Raw genomic sequence first — 21,354 nt, forward strand, 5'->3', positions numbered from 1 at the left:
GTGCCCTGCCAGCCCCAGGTGTTGCCATCAACCTTAGTGAGGTTCCAGACTTGTGAGCGAAGAAGCTACCCTGGATGACCATTTTTTAATGATTCTCTGCCCCTTTTATATGACACAATTATTTTTAGTAATAATCACAAAATGAAATAATAACAACCAGAAAAGAAATGCAAAGAGTGAAAAGTTTCTATTAACTTTGAATATATAGTCATTCCAGTAATAAATAAGAAAAATAGAAATAAAATAAATGTTATAGTATGAAAAAGCAAGGGGTTAATATTTTTAAATTATATTAATAGTTTTGAAAAAGGAAAATATTTATACCCACAAATTGGTCTATTGTAATAAAGTGGTCTGTTGCCTGTGAATAATAAAACTTTTCTGTTTTTAAGCTTTGCAGTGACTTCACTGAAGTTTTTCTTTGCATATTAATATTTACCAGACAGTATAGCCAGATTTATCCAGTTATCTTTGCACAAAGTTGATAGAAGAACATTTTTTAAGCTTTTAATTTCAAAAGTTTCTTTTACCTGAGCAACAGATGTAAAAACAACTAGGTAAGGACTTTAACATAATGACAAGTTTGGCAGAAATTCATAAAAATCTTTCACAACAAACTCCAGGAATTGCAATACTGCCTTTGGTTCTTTGGGAACAATTATAGTGGCTTTCAAACATGTCTATAGTTAAAAAGTTTCCACTAAAATATCTTCATCAGAAAATTCATCATACATTTCTATTACATACAGTAAAGACTTCTGAAGTTTTTCTTCATCTGCTAAAAATCAGAGAAAGTGGCTGAATGGTAACAAACTTTGACGTTATTTGAGCTATTGCTTTAGATCAAGTGCCCAATTATTGGTGAAAAAGATGACGGCATTCAAATACTGCTTTACTGATTTCTTCTAGCAATGTAAGATCAGCATCTTTTGTTGTTTCTCCTGGCATTCTTTAAAATATGACTTTTTAAAATAAACGACCATTTCTTTAGATTTTGTTTTTGCATTGTCAATTGCCTTCTCCACAAGTTCTGAGTACTGTTCCTTTGATTAGAGTCTGCTATAATAATATTTTATGTAAATAATCTTCCAGTCACTAGTTACTGAAAAGTTACAACTTAGGTAACTATTAAATTGTGCCATTGATGTAGCATTATATTTTCTCAATTCTTTCATTAGTTTTTACACAATTGGGCTACAGAGAGGCAGAGAATGAAAAGCACCTACACCCTATACCAGAACTGCGAGAGAGGGTCTGGATAACATTCTTAATAATTAGCAAATGTTTGTTACCAAAAAGATTTCCTTCATTTCTCATGTAAGAGGAGATACCAAAGATAAATGAATGGCATGCTGAAGAGTTCTGATACATGATTACTTTTATAAAACATTTAAATGTAAATTTGGCATGTTTTCAAAACTTACAAGTTAAGAAATTATTTTAAAATCTCCTCTAACTATAGAATCTTATGCTTCACATTCAGCTTCTTTAATACCTATTTACTGAACTTTTCCTAGGCAGCAAGTGTGTGTGTAGAACAAATGATAAATGACAAACTACCTTTTATGAAAAATTTGATTTATTCTGTCAACTAAACCCAAATAATTTCAAGAGGTACATCAAAGAATTATTTCTAAATGGCTTTTTTTTCTTGCTGTACACAATGTTAAGGGCAATCCTGTCAGCTCTTAAAGCTCTTGTTTGACCTGCTTTGTCAAATGTTTGTGAAATGATATTCAGAACGGCACAACGTGATGTCAACTTGCATTAATTCTTTCCCAAAGAGAGGTGTTCAGTATTCAGACTGTGTTTGTACTGGCACAATTTATGTTTCGGCTTCACCTCAGAAGGTTTACAAGTACCGTTTCCTTTGGAAGACTGTTCTCTTTTGCAATTTCTCTTCTAAAACAACTTTTGAAAGGACAATAATGACAGCCCATAAAACTGCTTTCAGGGAAGTCATTAAGAAAGTAAATATTTCAAGGAATTGAATAAAAATGTTACATATACCAATATTAAATTTTACTATTTTCTTCCTAGATATATTATGAAAAATTTAAATGATCCCTTATTCAACTAGTATTTTTCAATGAAGTAAATCCATCAACAATACTGCTTTTGTCTTTATGTAAAACATAATTTGTAAACAAAACAAAACATAATTTGTTTTCAGCTAACAAGAACCACATACAAATGTTTCTAAAATTATATAATGTTTTCTACTTCAGTTGTAATAATGATGGTATGTTAGCAAACATTTAAATGTTTTGCCAAGTTTCATAAACAACAATATAGAATAGTAAAAACATCAGCTTCAAATTTCTTCATCTGAAACAACAATGTAAATCACTCATCCATTATTCTATATTGCTTAGGAAACAAGAGAATGGTTTTAAGATTCTGATGATTTTGAAATAAATTTTTGGTTTCCCCTATTCCCCAGCAAATCAGTTATCATTTTCAGTACAATCACATAGCAACCATAATTCAGTTGCCTTCTCAAAGTCTTTTCAAATTTTGTCCTTTCCACCTTTTTTCTGAAGCTGGTTTCTGATTGGTTCCGTCAACACCAAGGGTTCTTGTATGACGGTTGCTGAGTAATTTTTGCCTAATAATTCAACTTCCACTTGTTGTCCCACTTTACTTAGCTCTACGGGGACGTACGCGAAAGCCAGACTCTTCTGGATGCTGTAACTGTAGCTTCCGGAGGTCGTGTTGCCAACCACCTGAAAAACAAGACCCTACCATCCTCAGCATCTTGGTCACAGCTTTATGTGCCTCCTCTCTAGATGAAAATTCTCAAAAGATACGTTCAACTTACAGAGTTTTATGATATGCTGTCTGTGAGGATAACACTAGGAGGAAAACTTCACTTTTTTGAGAAGCTTAATGAAAGTTTAAAACTTATGAAAAACAATTCTCAAAATACACATCCGTGTTGCTCCGAAATTTCTCAGTTTTAAATAATTACATCTAGTTTCTTAATACCTAGTACTATTTTGCTCAGTTTCATGCCAAGAGATCTGATAGGAAGAAGAATCAAATATTTTCATTTTGAACTTTAAAAAATTCTCTTCCATCAAACTAGCATGGCAATAATAGATACAAAGGAGAAAAATCTAAAAATCCAAATGCAAATCTAGTCAACTGTTCCTGCTGGCATTTAGAAAATGGCCTGCCAGAATAGTGCTGAATTAAACTCTAGTAATATATCAATAGTCAATGTGAAGTGAATCTTCTATATGAATATATACAGATTTAACAATTCCTGGTAATTGCTAGGCACTTAAATAAATGTTAACTTTACCCTCTCTAGCTTTACCATGTACAAAACATTTTGCTAGACATTCTGGAGAATGAGTAGAGGTCTGGTTCCTACCCTCATGAGCTTCCTGCCTCGTTGAGGAATTAACATACAGACACGAGAAACAATAACCAGGAAGCCAAGGCAGGCAACATAAGTAAGCCAGGATTTGTTCTACTTTTTTTTTTTTTGCGGTACGCGGGCCTCTCACTGTTGTGGCCTCTCCCGTTGTGGAGCACAGGCTACGGACGCACAGGCTCAGCGGCCATGGCTCACGGGCCCAGCCGCTCAGCGGCATGTGGGATCTTCCCGGACCAGGGCACGAACCCGTGTCCCCTGCATCGGCAGGAGGACTCTCAACCACTGCGCCACCAGGGAAGCCCTGTTCTACATTTTGAAGGTAGGTGGAGTTAGGTGGGTAGAGAAGGGGGATAAAACTTTCCAACATGAGTGGAGACATGGAGTTCTGTGTGAATGATCAAAATTAACAAGGATGAACTAGGATAACTCGGGATGGCAATCCAGAGAAAAATACTGAACAAGGAATCAAAATTTAGGAGATGAAAACAATAATTTTATGCTACCAAAAATAAAATCTATATAACAATCCTGATTAGAAGATTAGATCTGGTTTCCACAACTCTTAGCTGAAGGAAAAGATGCAAGAAAAGGAAAAACAGTAAAATGCAAACAAATTACAATACTGGTTTAAACACCACTTTTTTTTCTAACATCTTTATTGGAGTATAATTGCTTTACAATGGTGTTTTAGTTTCTGCTTTATAACAAAGTGAATCAGCTATACATATACATATATCCCCATGTCTCCTCCCTCTTGCATCTCTCTCCCACCCTCCCTATCCCACCCTCTGGGTGGTCACAAAGCACCGAGCTGATCTCCCTGTGCTATGCAGCTACTTCCCACTAGCTAGCTATTTTACATTTGGTAGTTTATATATGTCCATGCCACTCTCTCACTCTGTCCCAGCTTACACTTCCCCCTCCCCGTGTCCTCAAGTCCAGTCTCTACGTCTGCATTTTTATTCCTATCCTGCCCCTAGGTTCTTCAGAACCTTTTTTTTTTTTAGATTCCATATGTATGTGTTAGCATATGGTACTTACTTCTCTCTTTCTGACTTAGTTTACTCAGTATGGCAGACTCTAGGTCCATCCACCTCACTACAAATAACTCAATTTTGTTTCTTTTTATGGCTGAATAATATTCCATTGTATATGTGTAAACACCACATTTTTAAAAAGTAAAAGGAAGACAACAAAAGCAAAATGATACATAGCCCAACTTAAAACGGCTTCTCCTGGCTATGCAACATCGCACTGATCCTTACAGCCTTACTGTCTAGCACAGCGGCTGCTTATAGCTGCTGCTCAAAAACATCCATGGACGTGAATCAGCCTGGTGATATTTCAGCTGCCTCAGCAAAGGGCTCATGACAGTCAACAGTCATATTATAGCATTTCTAGTCTCTTATGCATTTATGACATTAAGTACAGACTCCTATCACTGTAGCCCCAGTTTTTAATTATCTTGTTGAAACCCCAAATCACAAGCTCTCCATATAATTTCTGAACTTGTTATGGTGATTTAAAAAAAGTGAATGCATTCATTAGTAAAAGTTCCTCTCTGGCAGATTATTAACTGCCAAGGTATTGCTGAGATAACACACGTTTCAAAATGGCTTCTCCTCTAGATCATATTTCTGTGATATAAAACTGGGATTTGGGTCAGGGTGGCTGGAGATTTAATCATCGCTTTTTTGAAAGACCTTCTCGGTAACTTTGGTTTCACTTCTGAGTCTCTAAAACAGAGATTTGTGTTTGGAGCTCTGGGAAAGTTAACCTGGTTTTCTTGGGCATCTTAAGAAAACAGGAAGAATCCTGAACGAATCTCTTGGTCAAATCCCCTAACTCACTGGATAAAAAACCCACAATCACTCTTCAGAGGCTGCGTGCCCCATCTCCTTGGGCCTTCCCATCTCTTAAAATCTCGGCAGTGATTCTTCTTGCAGTTATTTCTGCATTAGTAACTTTAAAGAAATAGCATGTTTATTTTGTGCGTGCTATTCTTAATATATTTATTGAATGCTTTGCTTTCTGCTTGATTACTTTCATTTCTCCTTTAATTTCTCTCTAATCCAGGGGTTGGTGGTCCAAAGTATTTTAGAAAACTGGCCTTTCCTTTTATCTTATTACTAAGTCTCCAGGGAAAGGTTTTTCCTGGCATAAATTCTATATCATTCGACCTTAAAATCTTCCAGATTCAATTAAATCCATTGCCTCGTTTTGCTCAGTGAATCACAAGAACAAACCACCCTCACCCTTTGCCTAGTAGATTCTCATATTCTTTGTGAAATCAAACATCAGCCTTCTTTTTACCAATGTAAACAATCCTCACTTATTTTTAGCCTTGTCTCATTCTTCTCTTCATTATGAGACTTAAAGACGCCTGTAATAGACTTAGAGAAGATAACATGGTAAATAACCTTTGAAAGAGGGAACATAATTTAAATTGGATGATATATTATGTTTCTTTGGCTGTCCCTGTGTGTTTTAGTTTATTAATAATGAAAAAGAAGACTTTCTAAACTCTTCAAACTTCCTTCCTCAAAAACCTTTTCTTCAAAATTTACTTCCCAGCAAAGCTGCTTTTATAACTAATTAAAGCCCCTCTCATGCCCACACTTATGCCTTGATTTTTTTATATAAAGCCTTACTTAAAATCATAATCCCTCCCTCTAGCACTGCCCATCTCCCAGTTAGACTTTATTTTTCCCCAAAGTATTCATTGCCCTCTGACATGCTATTTATTTTATTTTATGTTCATTGTTTATCTCTCCCTCTCCTGGAATATAAGCTCCATAGGGGCAGAGATTCTTGTCTGTTTTGTTCACTGCTGCATCCTTAGTGCCTAGAATATTGCTGTCACATACTAGAACTCAGATCTGTTGAACAAATAAATTAACATGTACCCTATCGCTAGCATTGAAAATATCTGCATGAATAGAATACCAAATATAAAAGGTAGAACAAGTCCAAATTCAGGAAATAAAAATTAAAAAAAAAAATTCATATCATTCTAGAGATAAGGAAGATCTAAGAGGGTCATCTGCATGATAAAATGATGACCCTATTAAGCATCCAAGAGCAGACAAGCTGATATCAGGAAATTTAAGAGAAATATTACTAATAACTAAAATTACAATTGCATTAGCAGCTCTATAAACAGGCGGCATGTATAGGAAAGATGAAAAATATAATGTGTAAACACAGTGCACAAATGAGGCAAAGGGAATAAAATTTAAAAATGGAACTTGGAGGGGATATATGTATACATATAGCTGATTCACTTCATTGTATAGCAGAAACTAACACAACACTGTAAAGCAATTATACTTCAATAAAAATAAATGGAGCTTGGGCTTCCAGGGTTCTTCTTTTTTCCCAGCTTTGTTGAGATACAATTGACATATAACATTGTATAAGTTTAAGGTACAGGTTTCCAGTTTTTTAACTTGGGTATGGTCACATTTAAGATGACTAAAAATGTCAGTTGATCATGGTCGATGTGGGGTTGCCTACAGAATGTTATGACAGAGCTTCTCGTTCATTCCATGGCCAAGTAAAACAGACTATCAGTAGAAGTATGAGTGCAGACCGTATTAGGAAGACTGGGATAGTTGGATGAGAATAGAGTGAAAAATGTAGAATAAAAAGATGAGGTGAGGGAAGTGTAACGACCAGGGAAAAATTAATTAGAGGTGGAAAGAACCTTAGACATTATCTCACTCAGTGGCTTCATTTTGTAGGTGAGAAAACTGAGACCCAGAGAGGCTCAAGCAGTTACTTAATGGCAGACGTGGTTATCAGTGGAAATTGTGGGCAAATCTTAAATCAGAGAAAGAACATATTAAGAAAAGAGGGCTGGGGCTTCCCTGGTGGCGCAGTGGTTGAGAGTCCGCCTGCCGATGCAGGGGACACAGGTTCATGCCCTGGTCTGGGAAGATCCCACGTGCCACGGAGTGGCTAGGCCCGTGAGCCATGGCCGCTGAGCCTGTGCGTCCGGAGCCTGTGCTCTGCAATGGGAGAGGCCACAACAGTGAGAGGCCCGCGTACCGCAAAAAAAAAAAAGAAAAGACGGCTGAACCAGAGATCTAGAACAGAAACAGAAAGTGGAGACCAGGAGGTAAGAGTAGGAATGGTTCAAACAGAAGAGCAAACAACACAATTAAAGGTGAGGCATTTGAGAAAGAGCTTCAAATCTGACAAAAAGATCTATTGGCTTCATAGAATCTAAAACTATAACATCCACCTGTTACTTAGATGTGCAAGAACTGTGGGTATATAATGAAGTGCTTAGGAGAATACAGTGGGCCATCAGAGACAAAGAAGAGAGTAAATGGGGGTATTCAGCATGTCTTAGAAGAAAGGATAAGAATTCAAAGTCCAACTGTACCTCGGTCAGAAATCAGCTTCGTCAATCACATGTCATAGCTGTGTAACCTCAAGCAAGTTACTTAATCTCTCTGAGCCCCAAAGCCTCATCTTTAAATGGGAATGATCATACATATCTTGGAGGGGTGTTGTAAAAGTAAATGAGAGAGGGACTTCCCTGGTGGTCCAGTAGTAAAGAATCTGCCTTCCAATGCAGGGGACGTGGGTTCAATCCCTGTTCAGGGAACTAAGATGCCACATGCCATGGGGCAACTAAGCCCGTGCACCACAACTACTGAGCTCATGTGCCTCAAGGAGAGAGGCCACGTGCCACAAACTACAGAGTCCACAGGTCCTGGCACCCACGTGCCACAACTACAGAGCACATGCGCCCTGGAGCCTGCGCACCACACTAGAAAGAAGCCTGAGCGCCGCAATGAAAGATCCCGCGTGCCACAATGAAGAGCCCGCATGTTGCAGCTAAGACCCAATGCAAACAAAAAAATAAATTAAATAAATAACTATTTTTAAAAAAGTAAATGAGAGTACATAAAAATATCCAGCACTAGTAGGAACTCTGTAGATGATATTTCCATGTCAAACTGACCCCTGCCTCAGCCCAAATGGCCCTATCTTTAGTAATCCAAAGGCTGAGATTGACACCACTGGCTCTCCCCTCCTCCAGTGCTCGTTTTGTCACTGAAGAGATGGGGAAAATGAAAACAAGTATTAAGTAGGTTGTAGTGCGTAAGGAAAAAAAAAACAACCTGGGAATAGAATCTCTGAGTATTTGGGTGTTGACCAAGCAGACCCTGCTCAATACAGAGCAAATGTTTAGATGAGTCTTGAAGGCCCTGTGGTCGCCACATGGTCTAATCTAAGCTGAGTGTCCCTGCCTGATAAGCCCTGCCTGATAACACCAGCCAAAACACAGCAAAACATTGAGCCAAATTGGGTTTTACAAATAATCATAGAAAGTGGAGGAAGTGAAATTCTATTGACAGGTTATCTAACTCTGGCTTTACTGAAGACCAAGAGAGACAGTGAAATGTAGCATCCCAAAGGGAGAAGAAGGTAGTCTTACTCCTCCTGAAGAACCAAAGGATTTCCACTTTTCCCTTTATTTACTAAGGTTTAACCCTCTCTTGTCATAGATGTTTTCATTTGGAAATTGTTTTCTGCTAATGTGCTAAGGTACGAATTGTTTCCTCCTGAAAGATCCCTGAGAAGCTAAGTCAGAATACTAAATTCTTTATAAAATCTCTCTCTTGCATTCACAGATATAGATGGGGTGAGGCAAGAGGTCATTTTACCTTCTAAATCATACCTTCCTCATTGTCCAATGTATTTCAAGTCCTGCAGTTTATTTTCTTTCATTAAACCATAGAGAATATCATGTTTTCCAAAATGAGCAGCATTTCATTTTCCTTTCAGTTAAGTAATTTCTGTTTCTTGAATGTCACTTCAGAATTCAAGAGTGTCATCTCACCAATAGGTAAATAACTAGCAAAAAACTGTAAACGGAAACAGAGACGAGGAGTTTCTGCTGCAGAAACACTGCAGTGGCCCCTCGCTATGGGTCCTCAGCACTCACCTTGCCACCATACCAGATGCTTTCATTTCCCTCCGGATCAACATCGTCCGTTGCCAAGGTGAGGCAGACCAGTCTCCGTTTCAGCCCCTTGGCTTTAATCTGTTTCAGTGCTTGCTTTCCTATGAAGTCTGCCGGCTGCAGGAATCCAAGATAATGATGATGAATGAATACTCAGACACTGTGACAAGGTTAGAGATGCAAGCATTTAAATTTGTCTTTGCTATTTTCTTGCCAATCACACATTAAATAAAAATACAGATTGGATCAAACGTCTAGACAAATATTTCTTAGTCCCTGAATGACACCTATTCTTTCAGAAGAGGTTAGACTTAAGGGTAATAACTTGTGATAACAATTTTACCAGAACTACCTAGGCAGAAAAATGTAAGGCATGATATTGAGATGGTGGGTTATGAAAGGGACCCTTGTATCTACTGGTTCTGGACAGTGGGAACGGTGGGCAGTGAGCATGGCGAGACTCAGTTTCTACCTAAAGTAAGCCTTTCCTAAGAAGGAAATTCACTTTTTTGAAATGTGATGCCAAAGCAACTCCAAAATGCCTACATTTTTTCCCTCTTCAGAATAATGGTTCCCGGGATGCATTAACCTACTGGGTTGCACCGTTAATTCATTCAAGAAATTTATTGAGCCCCTACTGTGTGGGAGGCACCATGCTGGGCCCTGGGTTACAAAATTAGTCAAACACAGACATTTTGATCAAACAGCTTATTCTGTAATGCTGTGCTTTTCAACCTTTTTTTTCCTTTTGGGGAGAACAAAACAACAAACACAGGAAGAGCTTGGTTCATTTGAGTTCTTATGTAGGATAAATTCATGATAACGTAAGTCATAACAAACCAAAGTTCATTACAGTTAAATTATGTTTATCTAAATACAGAAGGAATGCTACAACAAAATTTTTTTGCTATCTTGGTATATATATTTTTTTCTTTTTTTTTTTTTTTTCGGTACGCGGGCCTCTCACTGTTGTGGCCTCTCCCATTGCGGAGCACAGGCTCCGGACGCGCAGGCTCAGCGGCCATGGCTCTGCGGCATGTGGGATCATCCTGGACCGGGGCACGAACCCGTGTCCCCTGCATCAGCAGGCGGACTCAACCACTGCGCCACCAGGGAAGCCCCTCTTGGTAGATTTTTAAAAGAAGACTTGCTATCACGGATACATGATGACAGGGATGCTTTTTAGTGTTCTTATCTATATAGGAAGCCAATGATTGCAATGAAAAAAAAAACAAAACACTTTATTGTGTGGAAAAGCACACAATCCTGGAGTGGCCAAGCACTATATAGTGTGTCTTGTGGAATGCTGAGAGATCCTGAATAGCTTCCTCAGCTCCTATTATGAAATCTGAATCTTTGCTGATAGAGATTCATTTAGATCTTGAAGGTTTGGGGTCCTCCTGAGTCCCTATTAAAGAATATTCTTTCAATTATTTACTCAGCTGTTGTTATGCCCCTGCTATGTATCAGATACTAGATACAGGATATTCAGAGCTAAATACAACAGGGTCTTGTAGCCTCTGGGAGGTCCCTGAGGAGATGTGACCCCTTCCTTCCACATCACAATATGCCCAGCGCTGAAATTATTTTATCTCCTCAATGTTTTAACATATCAGAGGAAAAAAGAATGATTTGAGATTACTGGAAACATGGTAGAATATGACAGCGATAGTATACAAATCAGCTATACCAGTTTGAAACATGATTCACTGTTGCTTCTGTGTGTTTTATGAGAGTGTGAAAATCACAACATTTTGGAAATTTAAAACAAAAACTGTCTAATGCATGTCTAAGGCAGAAATGCAAACAAACAGTTGCTATGATAGGGGCATGTACAGTGGGAGCTCAAGAAGGCGTATGATCAGTTCTATCTAGGGTGAGAGGGGGGCTGGAGCAGCATTCTGTCAGCAACAGTTTTATGGAGGAAGCAGCTTGAACTGAGTTTGAAAGATGAGGCTTCATGATAACTACTGTCTGCATACCCTTCTCCAAAAGTCCTTGCGCTTTTAAGTCAATCTTCCCAACAATCCAGATGGTGGATTTGGGGTCGAAAAGAAGTGAGCTAATTTAGCCAAAGACACTCAACCAAGATCTCAGAAGTCCCAGCCCCATTCTTTTCATCTATTTTGAGCTGCCTTCACTGAGCCTCTTAAGCCAACATCTGCCACACCTTCAGAGGGACTGTGGTGAAAGCTGCCACATCCAAAGCTTTCAGAAATGGGGACTCTAGGGGGTGCTGGACGAGAACTGCTGGAGTGGATGCCATGGGGGTGGGGGGAATAAGAAGTGCTGGAAGGGGAGTCTAACTCTGCCAAATTCATAATTTTACCAAAGTCTAAGCAGGAACATAAGGTACCAGTTAATCATAAGAAATAGGAAAGATGGGCACCCCAGAAAACTTCCTTTAAAAGAGAAAAGTTATAGTAAATATTAAAAAAATAATTTAATTCATTATTAATTTAATTAAGTTACTAATTTAATTCAAAAATTAAAGTAGTAAATAAGTAATATTAATAATATTTACAATTTATTAGGCACTTGCTATGTGCCAGACGCTCTGCTGAGGGCTTTACAATCCTCATTAAGATTCCTATAAGACAGATCATTTTATCCCCAGCTTATGAAGAGAAGGCCCAACAAAGTTAAGGGTCTTTCCTGAGGCTCGGTTATGTAAGTCAGCACCTTTAGATTTTATCCATACGCATTTTTTAAATGGCTGTGCCTGGAGTCTATCACTGGCAGGAACAGCTGATGTAAATACTCTAAAGAACGTTTCTTTTAAATTATTTTGAAACACAAATATATGATATCACTTATATGTGGAATCTAAAAAAAATGATACAAATGAACTTATTTACAAAACAGAAACAGACTCACAGACATAGAAAACGAATTTACGGTTACCAAAGGGGAAGGGGGGAGGGAGGGATAAATTAGGAATTTCGGAGTAACATATACACGCTACTATATATAAAATAGATAAACAACAAGTACCTACTGTATAGCACAGGGAACTCTACTTAGTATTCTGTAATAACCTATGTGAGAAAAGAATCTGAAAAAGAATACATATATATGTATAACTGAATCACTTTGCTGTACACCTGAAACTAACACAACACTGTAAATTAACTATGCTTAATAAAATAAAATAAAAAAATAAAAAAAATGCTTCAATAAAAAATTAATTAAAAAATTATTTCTAGGTAGCCTAACCTATCTTGAATGACATTCACTACACAATAATATTTTTGTACTATGTGAAAGGATTTGAAAACACCCTGAAGGTTAATATTAATGAAATTTAACCTCTATATCTGTATATTCCTGAATTAGGAAGTGATCTTGTCAGCAATACTGTCTTTAGACATGAATGAAAACAATACTCAAACAACAACAACAAAACCCTAATTAAAAGTAAGGAACACATACTTAAAACACAGATAAGAGGTGACACCTGCCCCTTGAGACAGTTCTCCCTTCCCAGGCTAACCTTGGGCCCGACTTGGGAAGATTTAAAAGTGGGGTGATAGCATTTCATTCTCATTTTGCTTGGCTTTCCTCCCAAGATTGCAGACTTTATTATACAGTTATTATTTATAAAGGAGAGAGGAAAACGTGTCTGAAGGTTAAGTGCTGAGATTAAAATTGGTGCCTTCAGGATGACCTGAGAACAGAAATGTATCTCTTAATGAGTCACTACCAAATTAACTACATAAATAGCTGTTCATGTCTTTGAGAAACACTTCTGGGGCACTGAGATTATACCTTAAAATAATTTTGGCTTATATTTCTAATCTATTAATTTTTAAGAAGCAGTAAGAGCCATTAAAGCAGCCACCTGTGATGCATCCTAAATATAACATCCACATAGATGAAAACATTAAGTAGATTTTAAGTGAAATGTAACTCCTCATCTCTTACTAGCTTTATTAAAAGCACACGTATTATTGAAAAGCACATGGAAATGAAATAAATTAAACCAGTATATTTTGGGTTGGGATTATCAGAGCAATGGAGAACTTTCAGATGTGTAGCTAAAGCGAATTCGACAGCAGCAGTGGAAGGAAGGTTCTGATACGAACTCTGGGTGGTGGGCTCTTACAAACCAGGAGAGAAATGATAAAAACCTAGTTTGGGACCTCTTCTGTTCCATATTTAGAGTTAAAATCCATCAGAAAATTCAAAGCAGTCATCAGTTTGATTGAATTTTTGGCCAATATCCTTTTAATCTAAATGTCAAGAGTTTCCAAAGGCATAAGAGAATCAATGTAACATCCTGGGTCCTAAGAAAGCCCCCCTTAGAAACCAGGCACAGCACTGGTTGTGGAATCATGCTCCCGTGTTTGCAGACCTGAAGAGAGCTGCAGAGAGACCCGGTGGTCACCAACTACTGTCAGTGGCAGAGCAGAGATGAAAATCTGGGTAATAGATTTCTGCTGCTGTCCCTCAACACATTCCTGAAAAGTTCCTTATTTAAAATGAGGCCAGGAATCATTCATTAAAAACAGTCCTCATGGGACTCCCTTTGGAAAGCACGTGGCCCTGACTAACCTGCGGTCCATGTGAACCTTAACTTTCTCTGGTCATTTGTCAAATACCAGGTGCATCTGTGTTTGTCTCACAGTTAAACTGATGAAGCCATATACTGGATTCGTTCATTTGAGGGAATGGATCTGACCGGCCCACCATCCCATCAAGACAAATTATACCATCATTCATTTCATAGTCACACAGTTAGAATCATAGAAGTTTTTAAGCAGGCAGAAAACTTAGTCCAAGGTCATTTTTCATATGAGAAAATTAAGGCCCAGAGTTAACGTTCTTGCCCAAAGTGACAAAGTGAGTTATTACCAAACCTCGAATCCAGGCTTCCCAATTCTTGCTTCCTTCTCCTCTATGCAGAACTTTGTAACATTCCATGTACGTTTATAATAACCACAATTTCTCTATCTCTTCATTAGCAAAATATTAAATTATGAGTGTAGCAAGTCCAGTCTATTACTGACTGGAAATGAATACTCTCACATTCACAGTTTTTATTCTCTGCTCTTGGCAATTTAAAACAATTTATCTAGCATTTTTCTAACCAAAACCACTAATCAATTAAGTATTCCTTTTCAAAAAAGTCTTTAATATAACTAGAAAAGGGACTCTATTAACCCAAAGAAAGGTGTGGATACATTGAAACCTGGAGAAAATATTTAAAATAAGATTCCCAAGCCAGGCCAATAATTTGTTAATTGCATCCAAACCAAACTAGATGTTTCAAAATGAAAATAGCACCCATTATGTGTTTTATGACTTTTACTAGATTCAATATTAAGAAAATATTTACTTTTCAGTCTTTGAGTCTTATGATTCACAGGAAAACAGTGGAACTGACTTGTGGCTTTGTCAGATGTACTTTTTTTTTTTAATTAAAGCATAGTTGATTAACAATGCTGTGTCAGTTTCAGGTGTATAGCAAAGGGATTCAGATGTACTTTTAGGCTTAACTGCATTAGCAACAATTAGAACATAGGGTTTTCATAATAGCTTTCATCTCTCTAGACTACAGTGAAGAACAATTGCCCATTTGGTGTTTTAAGGAGAGCACTCAAGCCTAAATGCAAAGTAAATTATTATTTATTTCTTAAAGGAAATAAGAAAAACACAAAGAAATGAAGCTGGAGTCTTCAAAAAACTGAAAGGGTTTTATCTATAGTTGGTTTTCCATAAAAGATTTGTTTTAGATTCCATTCAATAAGATGGAAGGGAACTAACATTTATTGAGGTATCAAATGTTCTTTAGCTCATCTAATATTTATAACAAACTTATAAGGTGGATATTTTCTTCATTTTACAGTTGATAAAACTGAAGTGCTTTTAGGTTAAGCAACTTTAGTTTTTGAATAGGTTAGTGGCAGAGCCATGGTTCAGACCCTTCAAATACTTACTAAACCCGTAAGAATTACTGGACACAGGACCAGCCCTGAGGATTCTTGGCCTCTGTCCCCAAGGACCTCAGAGTCTAGCTAAGGAGGCAGCCAATATTATGGGGTGTAAAAATATCATGGTAGAGATAAGTACAGGGTGTTATAGAAGAGGGGTCCCAGCATTCCCCTGGCTTTAATTGCCACCTATATATATATATATATATATATATATATATATATATATATATATCAGTGATCCAAATCCATACTTTCAGAGCAGAGGTCTCCAAACCAATGTGCTCAGCTGCCACGGAGACTCTCCATTTAGCTGTTCCATAGCCTCCAACCTCGCCAAGTCCTTCCAACCTCAGAATCACATCCCACCTGTGTTTCCTAGTTCATTAACAATATCCTAGATCCTACTTTCCACTCCCTTCACAAATAGTCCTTCATGTGGTCTCCAGCCTACCTCTTTTTTATCACTCCTACCTCTTTCTTCTCTATCTTATGGCCACTGCCTTAGTTGAAGCCCTCAACATCTCTCCACTAGATTTCTTCAATAATTGGGTAAAGTGATCTTCCAGTCACCAGGGTAATTCCCTTTTAATCTGTTTTCCATCACCAGAATGTCACTCCTCACTCAAAATCCTTCAAAGGCTTCTCAGTGTCTCCAGGATACACTCCAAATTTCCTAGCCTGGCAGATGAGACCCTTCCTGATGAGGTCCCAGTACTTCTCTGGCATTATCTGCATCTGCTATGTGCCAGCCCTGATAAGTGTTGGGGATAAAATGGTAAACAAGATGTATTTTGTATTGCCAGAACCTCTACTCAAGAAGTTTATGTCAAAAGATCAAGAAAAATGAACAAAATAATTTCAAACTGTAACATATCCTATAAGGAGGATGTAGCTACAAAATTTCTTTTAAAAATTATCAAATAAAATCCAATAACATAGGACTTCTCTGGTGGCGCAGTGGTTGAGAGCCCGCCTGCCGATGCAGGGGACACGGGTTCGTGCCCTGGTCCGGGAAGATCCCACATGCCGCAGAGCGGCTGGGCCCGTGAGCCATGGCCGCTGAACCTGCGCGTCCGGAGCCTGTGCTCCGCAACGGGAGAGGCCACAACAGTGAGAGGCCCACGTACCGCAAAAAAAAAAAAAAAAATCCAATAACATAGAAAAACATAATACATCATTACTAGGTGGGTTTTATGCCAAAATTAGGTTAACATTTGAGAATAAATGTAATTCATCATATAACAAAGTAAAAAAGAAAAACCATATGATAATCTCAATGGATGCAGAAAAAGCACTTGCCAAAATCTAATATTCCTAATTCAAAAAACAAAAAACCCAAACTTTTAGCGCTAAGAACAGAAAGGAATGTCCTCAGCCTGATAAAGAGCATCTATGAAAAACCTACAGCTTACTCTATGAAAAACTTACAGCAAACATCATACTTAATGATGAAAGACTGATGATGATGATGAATGTTTCCCATCTAAAACCAGGAAACAAGATAAGCGTGTCTGCTCTTACCACTTCTATTTAACTTTGTTGCAGTTTCAACCAGTAGAGGATCTAACCAGTACAATAAGGCAAGAAAAAGAACTGAAAGGCATCCAGATGAGAAAAGAGACAAAGAAAAGCTTTATTTTCATACAATGCAATTGTCCATGTAGAAAATCCAATGGAATCTACAAAAAAAAAGAAAAAAGAGAACTACACAAAAAAGTACTAGAACTACTAAGTGGGTTTAACAAAGTTACAGAATGTGAGATCAATATACAAAATGCATTGTTTTCTATACACTAGCAGTAAACACCTGAAACTTGAAATTTAAAATGCCATTTACAGTAGTATCAACATACAAAATACTTAAGGATAGATCTGTAAAAAGATATGCAAGAACTATAAACTACAAAACATCTTTGGAATTTAAGATTACCTAAATAAACAGAGAGATATACCTCATTCATGGGTTAGAAGACTTGAACTGACCTATAGATACAATGCAATTCCAGTCAAAATCCCAGCAAGCTTTTTGATTCATGGAAATTCAAAGGATGTACAATAACTAAAACAACACTGTAAAAGAACAGCAAAGTTGCGCGACTATCACACCCTCATTTAAGCTACAGTAATCAAGACAGTATGGTATCATTATCAAGAAAGATAAATAGGTCAATAGAACACAGTAGAGTCTGGAAACAGATCTAAACATATATGGGCAACTGTTTTTTGACAAAGGTACAAAGGCAATGCCATTTGAACATACAGCCTTTTTCAACAAACGGTGCTGTAAACAAATGGACATCTATATGCTAAAAAATAAACTTCAATCCATATCTTTTACCAGATAGAAAAATTAACTAAAAATAAACCACAGCTCTAAAAAAATGATAAAACATCTAGGAGAAAACAGCAGAAAATCTTTGTGACTTTGGGTTAGGCAAAGATTTTTTAGATACAACATGAAGAGCGTGGTCCACAAAAGAACAAGTTGAGAAGAACTTTAAAAATTCAAAAATTAAAAACTTCTGCTCTTTGAAAGTCACTATTAGACAGCTATATGTATACATATATCCCCTCCAAGTTCCATTTTAAAATTTTATTCCTTTTGCCCCATTTGTGCACTGAGTTTACATGTTATATTTTTCATCTTTCCTATGCGTGCCATCTGTTTATAGAGCTGCAAATGCAACTGTAATTTTAGTTATTAATAATATTTCTCTTAAATTTCCTGATTATCAGCTTGTCTGTTCTTTGATGCTTAGTAGGATCATATTTTATCACGCAGATGACATTCTTTTATCTTCCTTATCTCTAGAATGATATGAAATTTTAAAAAAATTTTTATTTCTTGACTTTGGACTTGTTCTACCTTTTGTATCTGGTATTCTATTCATGCAGATATATGCAATGCTAGCGATAGGGTACACGTTAATTTATTTGTTCTACAGATCTGAGTGTCTAGCTGGTATACTTTAAATGTCAATTTATTGCATGTTAAGCTGTTAAAATAACAACAATAAAATAAAAGCAATCTAAAGAATTACTTCAATTCATTCCTAGCCCAGGGTTTCCATAGACTTCCAAATTAGAAAGCAGTCAGCTAAATAGCACACTTAAGCTTTTAGGCTGGGAATAGAGTATTGTTTCATAACAGAAATTGGATATATATGAGGATAGTGATTCAATGGTTGTTAGTTTAATGTGCTCTGACAGATGTTTCAAGAATGATAAACTAGATCTCAGACTAGATTTTACTTCCTTTTCTTTTTTTCTCCCTTTATCATTCAGCAACAGAAATGGGTAAGAGACTAAGGATGGCTTAATTAAAATAATACAATCGTGTGGCTCATACAGATAACATAGCAAGTGTCTTCGACCACTGTGCAAGGTGGTATTTCATAGAATTTTAGACATGGAAGGGAGCCCTCATTTTACAGACTAGCAATCCCAGATGGAAAATGAAGTAAAATAGCTTTGCCAAGGTCACAGAGCTAGAATTTGGTGATATTTTTAAAAAATTCATTCAAAAAAAGAAAAAGATTTGGGACAGAATATATTAACTGGTAGCCAATTGTCTGACCAGGCTGTGTTTCTGCTTTCCTGTATGCATAGGCCCATAAGCAGGTATGAGGTTAAAATAACTAAGACAGTGGTTCTCAATCTTCATTACATAAAACAAGAAACCAGACCCTACCCCCAGGGTTGATCCAATTGGTTTGGGCAGGTCAGTGTTCTCGAACTTCAGCATTCATCAGAATCACGTGGAGGGCCTGTTAAAACAGATTGCCAGCCCCAGCCCCAGAGTTTGATTTTGGGGGTTGGCATGGTGCCCAATAACTTGCATTTCTAATAAATCCTGAAGTCACATTGATGCTGCTGGTCTGTGAACCACACTTTGAGAACTACTGGGGGCAAGGCATCAGGTAATTTTTCTTTTAAGTTCTTCAAGATGGTAACGTTCAGCCAGTTGAAAATCACTGGCCTAAAAACAATCATTCTCAATCTTTTTTGGAATGACCTGGGGAATTAAAAAAAAATACTGCTGCCTGAGTCTCTACCCCAGCTCTTCTTTTTTTTTTTTTTTTTTTTTTTTGCGGTACGCGGGGCTCTCACCGTTGTGGCCTCCTCCGTTGTGGAGCACAGGCTCCGGCCCATGCAGGCTCAGCGGCCATGGCTCACGGGTCCAGCCGCTCCGTAGCATGTGGTATCTTCCCGGACCGGGGCACGAACCCGCGTCCCCTGCATCGGCAGGCGGACTCTCAACCACTGCGCCACCAGGGAAGCCCCCAGCTCTTCTCTTTGATCTGGGATGCAGCCTGAGCCTTGGGATGTTTTAAAGGATTTTGCACAAATAAAGGAATCCTACTTCAGATGACTGTGGCATGCAGCCAGGACTGAGAGTCGCTGAAAATGTTTTGCCTCCTCAAATCTTATTACCATTTACCTAAAATTTCCCCAGAGCTGGGTACTTTCACCACCATCACATACTAGAAATTCCTTTCTAACTGGTTGTCTGTGAACAATGATTTATTTCCACTTCGATGTTTTACTAATATTTATTGAATACTTGGATGCAGTCGGCCTGGTGGTGAGGGTTTTGCCTCTTTACCATCCTTTTGTTTTGCTTTGCCTACTGAATGGTTATGCTTTAAATCGTCTTTCCTTAAAGACAGACCCTGTAATTTCTAGAATCAATACTGTCTTCTAAGTTGTGGTTAATATATATCACATTTTATTCTGTTTCTGCTGGTTAGAAACTCAAGACAGGAAAAGAGAGGGAGAGAGAGAAAGGGTGGGGGGATCTTATAGAAAAAAAAAAATTCTTCTGCTCTTAACACATTACCCTTAGTATTTGATTCTCTGTGGCTCTTGGCTGGGGTTATCTGGAAATGGATAGATTCAGTAATTCCAAGAGGAAAATTCCAAGAATACTTATGACTGCAACCTAAGGCAGTTGATTTTCCTTTTGCTTTTAATTAATGCATTTCTTTCATTTCCAACTAAAAAAAAGAAAGCCACTAATTTTTTCCCCCAAAAGTAACTTCCTCTGGAACAAATTATAATACTATTAAGCACAATGATATGACTTGTTTCAGGTAAAGGGGTTTTCGCTGAGAAGACTTAACAGGAAATATTCCGTTGTTTTTACCTGTTTCACAGTTGTGCTTAATGCTTCCTGTCAGGACCCTACGCTCACTCTTTCCAAGACAGTACTGATACGCACTACTACACAGCCCTCCTCATGAAGAACAGTATTTTCAGAATTAAGGTTAAGAATGCATCCTACAGCTTTTAGTTCCCAAAGTTCCATTTGTTCCAAGCTTCATGAGATCTGAGAGCCGTCAGGAGCTGTATCTTTAACTTTTAGACCTGTGGCCTAGCGAGGTGTTTAATAAATGGTACTTAATGAATGTTGACGAGATGAATGAATGTATACACACGTCCGTAAGCCCACACCACAGGGAGACCAAGGCTCAGACAACTCTAAGAGTCAAGGAAGTCCAATGCCATCTTTACGATCTGAGATGTCCCCAATACTCCAGTTTTCTTTTCCCTACTTTTGTACCAGTTTTGATAAGAACAGTTCAGCCTAATGAGGTCAGATGGTCCATCTCCTCACCCACCCACTTTCCTTCTTAAAATGGCCAAAGCAGCTCTTCTGATCGTACCACAAAACACAAAATTACTTATAACAAAATCATAACTGTGGGAGGTATTCATCGATAAAATGTAGCCATGTAGATCCTATGATACATGTTACCAGAAAATTTAGGGGCAGTTTTTCAAGGCTGATAAGCCCATTATGGGAAAGGACCTGGCTGGGAAAAGTGGTGGGTGAGAGAGCACTGCAGGGAGGTCAGAGTTCAACCTGGGCCAACACACAGGACAGCACCTAGGTCACTTCTCTGCGCTTCAGTTTCCTCATCCTCAAATGAAAAGGTGGTGCTGAGTGATCTCCAGTGGTCCTCCTAACTCTGACACAGCCTGCATCTCTATATTTCTCTTCATATTATGGCTTACACAATCACTGTGGAAACACTTAAGGGCCGAGCAGT

At 37.8% G+C, this 21,354-nt stretch overlaps 1 protein-coding gene across 1 annotated transcript in view; it reads right to left on the bottom strand.

Annotated features, from left to right (window-relative positions):
* Positions 1-1,751: 1,751 nt before the first annotated feature.
* DMGDH (dimethylglycine dehydrogenase) overlaps positions 1,752-21,354 on the bottom strand; it is a 61,835-nt gene continuing 42,232 nt past the window's right edge. Inside the window, exons 15-16 of the mRNA XM_065875432.1 lie at positions 9,348-9,482; positions 1,752-2,726 (exon numbers count right to left, since the gene is read on the bottom strand). Of these exons, the coding sequence (XP_065731504.1) occupies positions 2,511-2,726; positions 9,348-9,482 (351 nt within the window). The 3' untranslated portion in view covers positions 1,752-2,510. The remainder of the gene's footprint in view (positions 2,727-9,347; positions 9,483-21,354) is intronic.

This window comes from Phocoena phocoena, chromosome 3 (genome assembly GCF_963924675.1).
Source record: "Phocoena phocoena chromosome 3, mPhoPho1.1, whole genome shotgun sequence".
NCBI classification, from domain to species: domain Eukaryota; kingdom Metazoa; phylum Chordata; class Mammalia; order Artiodactyla; family Phocoenidae; genus Phocoena; species Phocoena phocoena.